The 16,530-nt window shown below is 35.3% G+C and overlaps 1 protein-coding gene across 2 annotated transcripts in view; it reads left to right on the top strand.

The window, feature by feature from the left end:
• Nucleotides 1-16,530, top strand: part of LOC145254854 (protein crumbs-like) — a 402,139-nt gene that overhangs the window by 298,035 nt on the left and 87,574 nt on the right. For both annotated transcript variants that reach the window (XM_080113704.1, XM_080113705.1), the window contains one exon: nucleotides 5,706-5,835. In XM_080113704.1, coding sequence (XP_079969830.1) covers nucleotides 5,706-5,835 — 130 coding nt within the window. The remainder of the gene's footprint in view (nucleotides 1-5,705; nucleotides 5,836-16,530) is intronic.

Raw genomic sequence — 16,530 nt, 5'->3', positions numbered from 1 at the left:
TACAATATAATAATCAATAGGCTCTATAATAATAAATACAAAATCTGCAAAAGTTAAAATATCATATTTAAGCATATTTTACCACTGGGTATTAGTATGTGTGTATACAGTGTCGCCAAAAAAGAAAGTCTGCACTTGTCATTGTTTCAAAAACCGCAAATTTAAGTAACAATTTTCCATTATGTAGGGTTTCTTTTTGGTGTGTGTGTGTAAGTAAAAATTTGGAATAGAATTCTGTAAATTAAAAGTTTAAAACTATATTTTCGACAAGTAATATTTGTTTTAATGTTTTGGTAAAAGCAAACTTTCTGTTTTCATCGGGGGTTGGGTGGCAATATTTTATATTTTTAATATATTATTTTTATAATTGATTTATTAGTAAATATTTTTTTCTGTGAGTTTTCTTTTTACAAGTTTTTTGGGAAGTTACTTTTTGCATTAGATTTACTTTAATACAACTTCTTTTGAATTATATAATATGCATATTTACTCAGGAACATAAAACCTTTTCTCTGCCTTTGATTGTGCCACCATGTTTTTTCATGGGCTTTCGATTGTGCCACCATGCTTCTACTTCATTGAGCCTGGACCATTTTGGAATATCCTTTTAATTTTGGCCTCTTATAAAATTTCATAAAGAATTAGTTTCAGTTTATGTGCTAAGCAGCAAAATTTGTTGACTACCTATGAATATTATTTTGCTGACTACATTTCCTATGGGGATACAAACCATTCATTGAAACTCCATGGAATAAGGAAAAAACTTAAAATGTTTGTATTTTTGTTGAAAAGTAAATTTGTTGGAAATTTTTAATTTAATTCCAAATTTTTACTTATACTATTGCTCTATTTTGAATATTGAGCTTTTTCATCTGGTTGAGATTGTCTTATAAATATTGATATTTATATAGACATATATAAGTTAAGTTTACAGTATTATACAATCTGAAATCATTTTTTTCTTGTGTGTGTGTGTGTATATATTCAAACATGACAGTTATTCTGTTTTCTGATTTTTCTGGATATCTTTTCCATTCGTCGAGCATTTTTTTTTATTTCAGCTGGCATGTTGTATAGAATGGCACTCAAAAGTTGTTGTTTAGCCATACTCTTAAGCGCTTTCTATCGGTGCATCCGATTTGAATCAGGAGGAGGTTATTGTTGTCAGATGTGCTTGAATAATAACTTGCTGCCAAAATATACAAATATATATATATATATATATATATATATATATATATATAGACACATACACACTAGATTTTTTAGCCTATTAAAAACTGGTAAAATTATAGCTGATGGTTGAATATTGTTAAATATAGCTTATTTTTGCATTGAATACCAATCCCTATGAATTTGTAACTGTGCATTGAATGGATACCACAATATTTAGTTTGCTGCACCATATAGCAAGAGTCCATACAAAATTTCTACCAGCTCAGCCCTGTAATTTTTTGGCTAAAGTGGGAGAGACGGAAAGACAGACTAAGAAATATATATTTATTTAAAATATAATTATCCATGGACATATGTTGTTATTTAAAATACCGATTTTCTTTTTTTTTTTTTGGTGGGGGTTGCATCAATTAAGTGTGATGACTATTTACCAAGTGTTTATGCCTCAATCTTTCTATTTCTCTAAAATATGCTTACAAAAAATGTGTGTCATTTGACAAAGTCACTAGACTGTGAAGAGAACCTAAATATAGTAAGTAATCGATCTTTTAAGAATTTAAGTTGAACCTAAACAGCATCTAAGCTAACATATAAAATTTTGATTCTAAGTAATTTTCATTTGTTATTGTTGTAGCATGTTATTGACACTATAAAAACGTACTTCACTACATTTTACTTAAAAAAATTTAGTCTATCATGGACAACTGATAAGAACACGTTTTTTAGTTGTGACCACCCACGCCAAAAAAATTCAATGAAGGGAGATAACTCAAATTTGTAATATAGGGATGTAAATTGTTGTCTCCCTTATAACTAAAATGTTTCTTTTTCTGCACAAGTTTAACGCATGTACGAACATTATGATTTGATTGTATCGTGGGAAACGCTGGGTATACGTAAATTGTCTCGAAATCTGCAGCTTGTGTGTGTGTATGTCTTTCAAAACCTGCACCTTGCATGTCTAAAAACCTGCAGCCTGCATGTGTCTCAAAATCTTAAGCTTGTGTGTGTGTGTGTGTGTGTGTCTCAAAATCTTCTGCTTGTGTGTGTGTGTGTGTCTCAAAATTTGCAGCTTGTGTGTGTGTCTCAAAATTTGCAGCTTGTGTGTGTGTGTGTGTCTCAAAATCGGCAGCTTGTGTGTGTGTGTGTCTCAAAATCGGCAGCTTGTGTGTGTGTGTGTCTCAAAATCGGCAGCTTGTGTGTGTGTGTGTGTCTCAATGTGCAGCTTGTGTGTGTGTGTCTTAATATGTGCAGCTTGTGTGTGTGTGTCTTAAAATGTGCAGCTTGTGTGTGTGTGTCTATAAATGTGCAGCTTGTGTGTGTGTGTCTTAAAATGTGCAGCTTGTGTGTGTGTATGTGTCTTAAAATGTGCAGCTTGTGTGTGTGTGTGTCTTAAAATGTGCAGCTTGTGTGTATGTGTCTTAAAATGTGCAGCTTGTGTGTGTGTGCATCTCAAGATCGGCAGCTTGTGTGTGTGTGTGTCTCAAGATCGGCAGCTTGTGTGTGTGTGTGTCTCAAGATCGGCAGCTTGTGTGTGTGTGTGTCTCAAGATCGGCAGCTTGTGTGTGTGTGTGTCTCAAGATCGGCAGCTTGTGTGTGTGTGTGTCTCAAGATCGGCAGCTTGTGTGTGTGTGTCTCAAAATCGGCAGCTTGTGTGTGTGTGTCTCAAAATCGGCAGCTTGTGTGTGTGTGTCTCAAAATCGGCAGCTTGTGTGTGTGTCTCAAAATCGGCAGCTTGTGTGTGTCTCAAAATCGGCAGCTTGTGTGTGTCTCCAAATCGGCAGCTTGTGTGTGTATCTCAAAATCGGCAGCTTGTGTGTGTGTGTGTCTCAAAATCGGCAGCTTGTGTGTGTGTGTCTCAAAATCGGCAGCTTGTGTGTGTGTGTCTCAAAATCGGCAGCTTGTGTGTGTGTGTCTCAAAATCGGCAGCTTGTGTGTGTGTGTCTCAAAATCGGCAGCTTGTGTGTGTGTGTCTCAAAATCGGCAGCTTGTGTGTGTGTGTGTCTCAAAATCGGCAGCTTGTGTGTGTGTGTGTGTGTCTCAAAATCGGCAGCTTGTGTGTGTGTGTCTCAAAATCGGCAGCTTGTGTGTGTGCGTGTGTCTCAAAATCGGCAGCTTGTGTGTGTGTGTGTGTGTGTCTCAAAATCGGTAGCTTGTGTGTGTGTGTGTGTCTCAAAATCGGCAGCTTGTGTGTGTGTGTCTCAAAATCGGCAGCTTGTGTGTGTGTGTCTCAAAATCGGCAGCTTGTGTGTGTGTGTGTGTGTGTGTGTGTGTGTGTGTCTCAAAATCGGCAGCTTGTGTGTGTGTGTCTCAAAATCGGCAGCTTGTGTGTGTGTGTCTCAAAATCGGCAGCTTGTGTGTGTGTGTCTCAAAATCGGCAGCTTGTGTGTGTGTGTCTCAAAATCGGCAGCTTGTGTGTGTGTGTGTGTGTGTGTGTCTTTGATAATCTGCAGCTTGTGTGTGTCTTTCATAATCTGATTTGTCGTCTTAAAGAAAATAACTCTACAGCTTTAGTTTAAAACTTTTAGTGAAAAAATCAATTCTATTCAATGTAGCCACCTTCAGCCTCAATCACCACCTCTATGCAGGTCCGGAACTGGGAGCATGCCTTTCCCACAAGTGCTGGCGGGAGCTTGGCGAATGGCGATGATCAGGCTGACTTTGGTGTTATGGGAGGTCATGTTGGTGATGTTTTCGATGTTTGACCAAACGAAGTAGTTCAGTGGGTTCAAGTCAGGGGGAGGAGGCGGGCAGTGAGAGAAGGCTGCAAAGTAGTAGCACTCCTGAAACTATGCTTAGGTCTCTTTGGACTTGTGAGTAGGCGCCGAGTCCTGTTACCACACCTAGGGTCTGCCATCGGCCACCTGAGTGCACCAGCGGACCACACTAATTTCCAATCTCGCTCGTTGAACATTGTGTTACTTTCAGACATGATAGAAGGCTCATATCACTCTTGGGATTTGTACAAAACTGGTCAACTAGTAGATGATCTGTAACCCCCCCCCCCGAAAAAACGGTTTTCATCAAACAGAAATGGAAACATCATTTTTTTCTAGGGTTACAATCTTATCGTTCCACCTTGTAGTATTATGGAGTGATCGTAAAAGATACAAATGTTTCTCATTTAATCCCGGGTAACGTCGTGTTTTCTTATTAGTAAATAAACAGAGCATTTTAAAAGTGGAAAATTTATATTATTTATTGTCAGTATTAAATTGAGAAGAAAGCTTCTTCACGTTGGGTGTTATTTTTTTTTTCTTTTTAACGCCTTCAAACCGATTGAATCCCAGCCAGCGCCATGACACGTTGAAGCTTTTTGTTCTTTAAACTTAATATTTTTTTTTGATACAAAACTTTTATAAAAATACGAATAAACTGTAACTCTGCTTTTTTCTCCTTTTCTCCCTCTCTCGCGGCCGTTCATGTCGTCTGGCTTATGTTTATTCACGTATATATGGTTTAAATCGTTTTTCTTTCTGTACGCATTCAATAAAACTAATAAACGGACGTGCAAATAACAAACAATTACCCCCCCCCCCACTCTCTTTTTTCCATTAAAATGAAAAGCAGCGGTGAAGGTGGGGGGAGGGAGTACGAAACTAGTTTAAAACCTTGAAAAGAAAAGATTTATGGTGTATTTAAATTTTTTTTTTTGCCTTTAGTTTGTCTCTACCTTTATCTTTCTCTCCCTCTTTTTTCTTATTCTTTTCCTCCTTTTCTTTCTTTCTCTTTTCCCATCCCCTCTGTTATATCAGTACATTTTCTCCTTGTTTGTCGCGCTACAGGTCTCTCTCTCTCTATCTATATCTATTTAATATATATATATATATATATATATATATATATATATATATATATATATATATATATATATATATATATATATGTATGTATTATAACTATCGTTCTCTACTCCTCATGTTCTCTCTCTATCTCTTTCATATTTTACCGGTTACTTTTCATTCAGACTGAGTTTCTCCTCCACTCTCCCTCTGCCTCTCCCTTAGCTACCAAGCATTTGTTCCTCCTCCACCTTCTCTTCAATAACTTACCTGTCCTTGGCTTAACACCTGCCCACCCAACCTAACCCTAACGCGTACAACGCTCCCACTCTCTTATCATCAAGCTAGGATTGTATTGTCACTTGAAACTAAGTTATTCAATAAAAAAGAAACAACCTGTTCCCATTTCATAACTTCTGAACGTCATCACAAGACACCATTTCACATGGAGGGCTCTTAACCGAGAAACTTTCAAAACCAAACTAAACATTTATTCACCATGTTCCTATTTGATTATCCGCCACCCTTCTGCAAACTTTACCTTGTCGAAACAGTTATCGCTGAATAGGTATTTTCGTGGATGGAAAACATATTCATGTCGTTGGGTGCAGTTGGTTTGTTTCGACCTGTGATCTCTATCGGTCGGGGCCACCGTTGCCAACAACGACAGCGACTCACTCGGGTTGATTTTATTTTCATTGTTATCAACATTTTCCTCATATTGTCTACTTTACTTACTTTGTGTAGGTGTGAACAAAACATCGACGAATGCAAGATCTACCCCAACTGTCAAAATAATGGCACCTGCACGGACCTCGTTAATGGATACAATTGTACCTGTACAGAAGACTTTACTGGAGACGTCTGTGAATTCAAGGTAAATAATGATCCTTTAATTATTCCTACTCGCATTTAGGTTCTGATTTCAACCTTTTGAAAAGTCACAAACGAAGATATTACAAAAATTACGTAAATTGATCAAGTTTTATTTTTTAGAAAATGACATTTTAGGAGTAAGCAAAAAGGGACTGTCTCGCGCCTCCATCTTGAAGGGCAGATAAGTTTGCGATAATTTTAACTTGTGAGATCAGCCTTTTTATGCTAACGGTTTCACACTAATCGCTTTAAATCGTTGAAAACTTATGTATTTTATAAAAATAAAACTACTTGATCAGTTTACGTGATTTTTGGAATATGACATTTTCATACGAAATGTATATAAAAAAGATATTTCTGTATATTAAAAAAAAAAAATAGGTTGAATTCTAAATATGAACGACTGTTTTTTATTTTTGTTTTGTGGGTCTGAACACCATTTTTTTTTTTTTTTTTAACGGGGAGAGGGGGAACCCATACGACAGTAGCTTTTTTTCTGATTTTAGAAAAAAAAAATCCAAGTTCTTAATCTAGTCTCTTAATTAGACTCTACACAAGTTTCCCATTACCGATGATCACTGTGTTGTGTCAGTCACTGGAGATCTGGCACTTATTAACACTTATTCTCGAGTGGCCTTTCGGCCTTGATAAGCATCCCCTCCCCCAGTAAAAAAAAAAAATGTATTCGTACAATAAAGTTTCTAAGGACGACATCCATAATCAAGCATCAGCATGAGAGAGACGATTACCCCCCTCCTTTAATCTAACTAAACTCCATATTTTTACATGATAAAATTAACTTTTAATGATCCCTAAAATTGAATGAATCCCGGAAAATGTTATAGTTATAGTTAAACAAAATCAAAAGATGTGAAAAAAAAAAAAAAAAATGTTACACTTTTACATACCGGGATCAGTTATATATATATATATATATATATACTAGCAGTTTCGCCCGGCTTTGCTCGGGCCCTATGTACTGTTCATAACTTTATGGGTATATGTATATATTAAAAAGTGTGAAGATGTACGATAATACCTTTCTATATAATAGGCTTACTTAACTACCATAGAGAAAAGTTGGTAAAGGCTGCAGACATCAAATTTGTTTTTTGAATTTTGACCCCTTAACATTTATTGTTTTGTGCTCAAATTAAATTAAAATGTTTGACCTATGTCGAAGTAACCTACAATAAAATTCAAGTGTTTAGACCCAAAATTAGCAGTAGAGTTTGGTAGAATCTTCAAAGGTTAACTCTGTAAACTTTGACCTCTTGCCAGCCAAAATTTCTCCCAAAAGCTGATTAAAAAGCTTGCTGCACGCCTGAATACCCTTTCTGTAAAATTTCAAATGTTTAGACCCCAAATTGGCTTAATAGTTTGCTAGAGACTGCAAAAGACTGCGTTCTTTTGAACTTTGACTCCTTGGAACCCAAATTTTCAGCAAAAAAGACGATTAAAAACTTGCCCTATGTCTAAATACCCTTTATGTAAAATTTTAAATGTTTAGACTAAAAATTGTCTGAGAAATTTGTTAGAGACCGCAGAGGTCAATTTTTTAAAACTTTGACCTCAATTTTGACTCCTTAACATCTATTGTTTTGGGCTCAAATCAAATTATAAAGTTAGATCCATGTCCAAGTAACCTACATTTAAAATTTCAAGTGTTCAGACACAAAATTGGCAGAGGAGTTTGATAGTTTTCAAAGGGCAAATCGTTGAACTTTGACCCTTTAACAGTCAAATTCCTGGCTGAAAATGGATTACAAAGATTTTCCCAAATCTCAGTACTCCTTATGTCAAATCTCGAGTCTGTAGACCGAAAATTGGCAGAGTTATTGTGTAGGGAAATGCACACAGACAGACAGATAGATATACTAGCCTGGGAGCTCGGCATTGCCCGGGTGTTTGGAGGTGTATGTTGAGCACATAAAGTGGTAGTAGGAAGGCAGGCTCGAACCCGTACCTCAGAGGAGGGAAAAGAACGGGGGAAAATGTGACGTCTTTGCTGTAACGACCACTGCCAAACCGGACATGACCTAAGTTTAAATTAAAGCTAGACAGTCGAAAAGAGGGGATGACTTTTGAAAACATTGGCGAAAAAAAACGACCCCTCCCTGTAGAAAATAATGTTTTTAGCCAATTTTTTTATATTTGTCATCTGAAAGGCTGAGCTTCAAAACGATACTAATCTTGTAAAAATCTGCCGCCTCTGTCGAAAGTTTTAGGCAGACATGCAAACATACATACATACATACATACATATATTGATAGCTTAAAGTTTTGACCCAAACGGATTAAAAAGTTTGCCCTATCTCTGAATACCCTTTATGTAAAATTCCAAATGTTTAGACCAGAAATTGTCTGAGTAATTTGGTAGAGACCGCAATGTGACCCCTATTATGACTCCTTGACATTTGTGTTGGGATCAAATCAAGTTAATAAGTTAGATCCATGTCCAAGGAACCTATATCTAAAATTGCAATTGTTTATACCCAAAATTGGCGGAGGAGTTTAGTAGAGTTCTCAAAGGTCAAATCGTTGAACTTTGACTCCTTAACAGCCAAATCTGCCCGAAAACGGATTACAAAAATATATATATTTGTGTTTATTTAGCTCAAAACAAAAGTAGTGTCAAGTTTGGTCAAGTATGGAAAAACAAAGGCAGTTTCATAAGTCTTGTCGAGCCCAGATAATCACTTAAAAATTGAAAATGAAACAAAATATTGGTAGAAACGCATTGGATAGATGTCCTCAATCGTGCAAAAATGTAATGCTTTACCAGTAAGAATGCTCAGTTTATATTCCTTATCAAACGTTAGTATGAAAAACGTCAATGTTAAAATTCATTAAAATAAAAACGAAGAACCTTCTTTAATCCTACTACAAAGTCCGGCGGCAATATGATAATTAAAAAAAAAAAAAAAAAAAAAAAAAAATGGAAAAGGTGCCAGCAACGTAACAGAATCGAGTACCTCTGCAGTTTAGGGACCGTGTTGAAATAATTTATTTATAGAGAAGGGTGGTTGTTAACTATTATGTACATTCACCTCATAATTGAATAAACAAGATATCATAAAAATTGAATTTAACTTGAAAATCCTATGAAAGAAAAAAAAAAGTAGGGTTCATAAACTGCAGAAGTATTCAGAATCGTTAATCAATTTATAATCTACGGAGCTGTTAAAACTGTTTCGCCTTTTCAGATTATCCAGAACATTAAGGGGGGGGGGAGAGAAAAAAAAAACGGAATTTGAAAAAAAAAGTCAAGTGAAAAATAAAGTCCAAACGAATTTTAAAAATTAAATTACTATATTAGTTACATAAATTATTTCAAGTGAAATGGATTCCGGCACTATTCATGTTACTGGGTCATCACTAGGGCTAGTACAGCAGCATATTCTTTTCATTGTTTTGACTCTCGGGTGTGTATCTGTGGATATCTTATATGCTTTTATATAGAGTGATGTGGTTCTCGGTTGATTAACTGTGTCTGTTGGATATATACTCGAGAGTCAAAACAATAAGAATATTCTGTTGTCATAGCTCTAGTCGTCACTTAAGGTCAAAAAGCTTTTAATCTGCATAAGATCTAAATAAAAAAAAAAAAAATAAAGCCATGAAAATGTGATAGGGGCCAGATTTATAGGAAACAACGTTGTTTGACAGCAAGATTTCTGCATGTCGATATGATCAGGAGGAAATAGGATATAGGGAGGGAATTCTAGAAGCAAGTAGTACAACGGCAGCGACATTAATCCGAAGCAAGTTAAACCAACTTCCTCCAAAGGAGGAAATTTCATGGGAATATCAAGTTCACAAGCAGTCCCTAGTTGCATGTACATCTCTCTTAGGGAGATGACAACTTTAAATTTTGCAGTTCTTGCAGGTAGGTGACGACATCCTCCTACATGGAGCGCACAGTATTCCAAAATGGTCACCCATCTAGTACTGGTCAGTCTCAATGTTGCTTAATTTCATGTGATCTAACAAGAACCAGTGTGCCGATGTGATTATGCCGTATATAAGTAGTACAAGAAAGAAAGCTATTGGAGAAGGAAATCTTCCAGCATCTATAAAGTGAAAGGGTGGGATTTTGCTCTTATTTGATGGATTGGAGTATTTATGTTGAGGTAGTTCAAGTGTATTAAGTTTATATAAACTTTGATTCCAAAACAATCCAATCAATCGTGCTTCATCAGGAAGTTTGTATTGATGAGATTATGGATGCTCTGTTCTCAGCTTCTCATGTGGTTCAGATGTACACAGTATGCCATTTCTTGCATAAACTGCATAATGCATCTAGATATACAGACACTTTGGAACATATTGGACTTTGCTCTGGTGCACAAGAAACAAAACAACTGAATGCAAGTTGAATGATGTCAACCTTTTGGATTGGACCATATAGAGAGCAGGCATAAAATATTGTCAGGTGTTGCACACTTCAGAATCTGAGACATTTGTGGCACTCTAAATAGAAACAAACTGGGTGAAGAAGAAGAATCGTCCCCTATACATCCAGAAATGTAAAGGAAAATAATATTCAAAGAAAATCTATTTGAAGAATTAAATACCTAAAACTTTCACCATTAAATTAACTTGTTCAGAAGCAATATTAAAAGAATAGAATATTAATACTGTTGAGCAAATTAGACTTCTGCATAGAGTCCACAAAGATATAATACTTTAGGCTTGTCTATAATAAAGTCCTCCTGATTGATTGCAGCTATTTTGGTACCGTGCAGGATTGCAGAATTTTATTCTCAACACTCGCAGCAGAAAGACTCATCAGTTGTGTGAAGAATCAAAGTATAGTTGATTCAGAACAAAAAAGAAAGTGGTGCATAAACATTTCCATTTTCAATCTATTGATTTGCAGTTCTACATCTGACATGATTTTGCATGCCACGTGGAGGCAGAGACAACCAGAGAACTATGGATCCTGATGCTGACGCCCTGCCTGAACTCTATTATTCCGGTAGCTCTGATGCTTACGTTGCTGCCACCCTTACCATGATTAGGAAGGTTTGTACATTAGCTGATTGCTTCTGCTGTTTGTTAAAGGGAGTTGGACTTTTGCATAGAGCTCATGAAGATCATATCTCTGCATTTTCTGGTGTGCATGAAGTCTTTCTCATTTTGTGGTTGTTAATCTGCAGAATTGCAGGTTTTTTACCATCAACACCGAGAACAGCAAGATTCAGTAGTGGTTGTTTCTGAAGTCGAAGAAGTCTGATATTGGAAGACTTTAAAATAAAGAGTTGGAGTTGGATATTTTGGAAGTCTAAGATTCAATCGAACATTACACCTTCCAGTTCTTCTTTGCACGTCTTTGATGCATGTGGTCATACAACAGTTTCCCAATTTTTATTTCTGCAAGATTTTTTTTTAGAGTGCACACAAAGCAATGTTGCATCGTATGATGAACCTACTCTTCACATTCACATATGATTTGATCTGTTTCGTAGACCCATCTTGTTATATCAACGTCTGATTGCTCCCCTCTCTTCCTGTTCTCAGGTGGTTGAGTATCTTCCACTGTAGCACAGGCACTTCCAATTCTGTAACACTGATATTAATATTTTAAACTGTAAATGATTTTTGTATAGAATTTGGTGCAAAATGACTTTGGAGCGTATATGTAACCAACTGACAGATATGCAAATAGGGCTCAGTAACTGTAGATTACTATTTTTCAGTTCCTTAGATCCGGAGACTTTTTTTGTGGATAAGTGGGATGCCAAGTCATGCATATGTGCCTTGTTGAACCTGAAGATATAAGTTGAATAAGATCAACTTTTTTTTTTAACACTCACTATTTACTTTCAAACTGATAAAAACTAATATCTGCTTACAATGTGTGTTTTTTTAATCAAAACTTCTATATAACTCTAATAAATAATTAAAACGGCTTAACACTTTTCTGTAGTTTCATAGTTTCACCATAAACATCATAAATATGTTATATCCTTAAGCACTTGAATGCAAGTTAAAATTTGTGGAAAATCTTGTACAAATTAATCTATAGTGTGCTTTGGAATAATATATATATATATATAATTAATAACTTGCTGGATCCCTGGAAATTACACAGAATGAGAAATATATTTAATAAACAAATGTTTTGATAAAGCTGATATTTTTCCGGATTAGAAAGAAAAATAAACAAAATCAATAACACTCTCATCCTCAGAAAGTAATATTATGCTACATAGTTCAATACAAATAATAAAATCACATTATAAGAAACAATCTTTAATTTACTCCTTCAATCCAGCACCAGCAGACAATGTTTTATTTTTACCCTGTTTCTTTCGAATGTTCCCTTTTTTACATAACATTTCGCTAATTTCTCTTCAGTGAAGAGCCATTGCACATCTAACAAGTTCCTTTCTCACACCATTACAACAACGATCATGTATTATAATGGAATTTGAAAACAGAGCTATATCAAATGGAGGTCACTTATATTCTTGTTCAGAGTTGCCAGATTGTCCTTTTTTGAAGCAGTTTTCCTTCAAAAACTAGCGGGGTGTACCCGGCGTTGCCCGGGTATTTGGAGGTGTGTGTGGTTTTGGGTAAATCAACACAAAAGAATAAAAAATCGTTGCCCGAGTGTTAGTGTTTGGGGGGGGGGCGGGGTTAAAATAAAAAAAAAGTTTTGGTAGTTAAGTATGAAGGATTGAACCTGAAGCCTTAAGGCGAAGTTGGAAATTAAAGTGTGAAAAAAAAAATGTGCGACGTTAACCACTGGGCCACCAAGAAATAGTAATGGACACCTGTTTGAATTTATTTTAAGCATTAAGAATTGGCAGGTGTCCATACTTAATGACTTAACGAGGTTAACTTTCACTGCAGGGCAGTATTTTATTTACTGCAGGGGCAGCTTTTTTTTTTTTTTTTTTCCCCCAAGATGTTGGAGGGGTGGAAGGTCCAAATTGAATAGCAATTGTCTGATATAAGAAGAAACTCCCCATTGATAAAAGCTGATTGCTTTTGGACGTTCCCGGTGATCGCACCAGGAACGATGTCTTAAGCTTCGTTTCACTTTTATTATACGTAAAAGCCCAATCCACATGCGGTGATCGAAAAATTTGGAATATTTAGTTTTTCAAACTCGGGCAAATTAAATAGACAGGCGACCCTTGTTGTTAACTCGTAGATATTATCATTTAGACGTGATGATATAAAAAGTTTTAAGGCGTAAGCCGACCGATCGCTTCTCAGAAAAAAAGCCTTTCTCGGACATACACAAAAAGTAAACATACACACACACACACACACACACACACACACACACACACACACACACACACACACACACACATTTTCACTTTTATATATATAGATTGTATTTAGCCTTTTTCAAAGCGTAACATACAAGCTAAAGATGGAACAAGCAATATATTATGTAGATTATTTTTATATCTACACTTGTATTTCATGCTTGCGTAATAATTAATGTACGAAGGCATAATTACTGTTGGACGGGAGATTCAGACTTGGTAACATATTAGGGAATTTATCTTTACTTCTTTGCCCTTTTCCCTAAAAATACGTAATTGACAAAATGCCATCGTTTTTCATTTTATTATGATTGCCTGAAATATAAGCATCTTAAAATTTTTCCCAGATTTGTACCCCTTGTTTTATCTGTGTACTTGCTATGACGTGGGCATTTTTCAAAATTTTCTATGTAAATTGGAATTACCTCTATAGACTTCATGATTGACTTCATGATTGACATGTTCCAGGTTGGAAGAGAGAGAATTAAAAAAAAAAAATCTTGATCATTAATGCTCTTCAAAGTGTTACCATAGATAGTTGTCTTCTGCATAAATGTTGATGAATGATATTAAGATGTGATTTGGGAGATCAATGATGATCAGGAGGAAAGTTGGGCCCATAATAGATCTGCAACTATTATCAGAGAGAAAATATTTGATGGTTGAAAGAACATTTCCAGATATTACATCGCTAAAAGCTTGTGAAGTAGACCTTTATGTCAAACTCTATCAATGTCTTTTACTTTATCAAGAGCTATTGTTCTAAAAATGAAGCCCTCATTATTGGATTCACTGATTCTGTGTGATATTACAGTCAGCACATCAGCTGTTAATCTTGCAAGACAACATTCATATTGTTTGTCCCTAAGTAGGCTGTCCTTGCTGAGGTGAGTGAAAACTTCTTGATTTATCACAGATTCAAGCAATTTTCTCATGCACAGGAGACTGATTGGTCAGTACTAAGATGCAAAATACCGTTTATTTTTTTTTTAAATACTAGACAGACTGATAAAGTTTTCCGAGATGATAAGCATTCTTTCTTTAAGAAAAGATCGAACAGCCTTTGTAAGGACAGGCGTTATTTCAGGATGTATCTTTTTGAGTGCTATGATTGGAATGTTGTTGTAGCATGTTGCTTCGCTGGCATCAAAGTGCTTCATAAGTTTGGCAACATCTCAGACATGGATGTTGCTCAGAATATTTTCAATTATAACAGGAAATTCATGAGGTAGGCAATCCTGATTTCAAAGGGTGGAATTTGATGCAAAGTTCTTTGCAACAAGTTTGGCTTCATCAGATGTGGATGAAATTACCTCTGCTCCTTTGATGCTGGTTGGAATAGAGGTCACACATTTGTTAAGGATCTTGTTTGTTATTTGCCAAAACTTGTGGGAATCAAACCTCTGCTCAGCAACTCTAAACTCAACAGATTTGGCATATGAATCGCTTGTATTTTCTATTACCCTCTTGCAGTGATTGCAAGAAGTCTTAAAGGCTGCTTTATTTTCAGAACATCTATTTTGTTGAAAGTCATTGAACTGGTTGTTACCGTGAACAAAGGTAGCAGCATATTTTGGATTGTACTATGGCTGGAAGTTTGGTTTCTGTTGGAAATTTTATTTTTTAATTGATTTCTTTGAGAGTATTAACTTTTCTATACCAACGATTAGCCAATAAGTTAAATGTGATACAATGCAGAAGACATTTTTTTCAAACATGGAATGCAGAGGAAATTTTGATATGAAAGATTTGAGACTGTCTCAGTTAGTCAAGGAAGAGACACAAGAGGTTTTGTTTGTATATTTTTGAGATGAGAATTGAGAAATATTTTTTGTATTTGGATTGTTCTGACTTGTGAGAATAACAACCAAAATGAAAACAATAGTCTGAACTATTCATAGAAAAAATAATTATTAATCCTCATCAAAAAGAATGTACAAACCTCGTACAAAAAGAAAATAGAATGGACCTGGATTTATTAAAAAAAAAATAAAATAGACTTGGCGCTATTTGTGTTTTGAATTTCTAATGACGATGTTCTTTGGAAAAAACAAAATAAACAAATATTTTTTGCTCTTCACCAATAACATAAAGTGTGAATCCACCTGAACGTGATCGAAGGTTACATAGGCCGAAACATGAAAAAAACAACCAAGATGAGAACAATAGTTCAAACAATCGAAATAATACAAAAAATATCAGCGGTCTTGTTGCATTTTGTTTTGCAGACTTGTTAGTCACAATAAAAAACAATATAGTAGTGGATACCTTTTGAAAAGTAATAAACAACAAAACTTGATATTTGGAACTTGGAGAATTATTATATTACACTATCTATGCTTTGAACCTAATAAAAAGACATTCATTGAGCTTGGACTCTTTTCCAGGTTTACGAAATTTATATACAAAAACTTTGAGAATATTTTTTTAATCCATTACGATTGCTACATATAAACCGAGTACGTTTCATTTAAATGAAATTAATATATATATATATACCCCCAGCTATCCCCCTTACCCCTCCATGTATCCCTATGCCCTCAGCCACACCAGAAATGAACTTCCCAGACCCTCCCCTTCAAGGTCCTTAAACTCCAAAACTAAAACGTTACCGACATACCAAACACCTCCCTCCCACCTTTCCCCCTTGTTCCCTTCCTCTTTTTTCCGATCTTCTCGCACCCCTCCCCTGCCATCATTCACTCTTTCATCCCATCATAACGAACATTTCTGTAAAAGCCTAAGGAAGCTACAGATGGCCAAGAAACGGCCGGGTAGCTGAAACAATAATGTAACTTAACAGAAAGATACGGTAATAAAAAATAAAACATATATATATATATATATATATATATATATATATATATATATATATATATATATAATGCGATTTCAGATGTATTTGTGTGTCTTGCCTTCACATTAATACAACACAATTTTTTTTATACTATTAATAAGTTAGTGTCAAGTACTAAAACGTTTTTTAAATTCCTATTTTACAAAATAATTTAATCACAAAATTAGACACCAAATTTCTGTTTCTTCATAATCATTTTTTGTCATCCCGGGCAACGCCATTTAGATGCAGCTGGTTGGTTTTAGATTAGATGGAAGAAGAGAGAAACTATTAAGTAAATAGGTTTCTCATCTATTGTCAGTTGGACACTGTAATGGCCTCGTTTTCTTATTCCTTTTGCTTATAAAAACTTTCGATTGACGCAGTTGACATGTAGGACAATCTTTATAGAATCTACACTACATTTCATTCAGTGCAAATACAGATGTGTGTGAAAAGGGACAGTTGCATTCACTGACTCATGGAATTGTTAACATGGTAAATGTCGATAAGTTCAATGTGTCGCAGATTGAAACTCTGCAGGCGATCAACTTCCATTCTTTTTTCTTTG

The sequence above is a fragment of the Euprymna scolopes genome, chromosome 30 (assembly GCF_053919585.1).
Source record: "Euprymna scolopes isolate OS-2025 chromosome 30, ASM5391958v1, whole genome shotgun sequence".
NCBI lineage: Eukaryota > Metazoa > Mollusca > Cephalopoda > Sepiida > Sepiolidae > Euprymna > Euprymna scolopes.
Note: the sequence above shows the minus strand (reverse complement) of the source record. Positions and strands in the feature narration are given on the sequence as shown.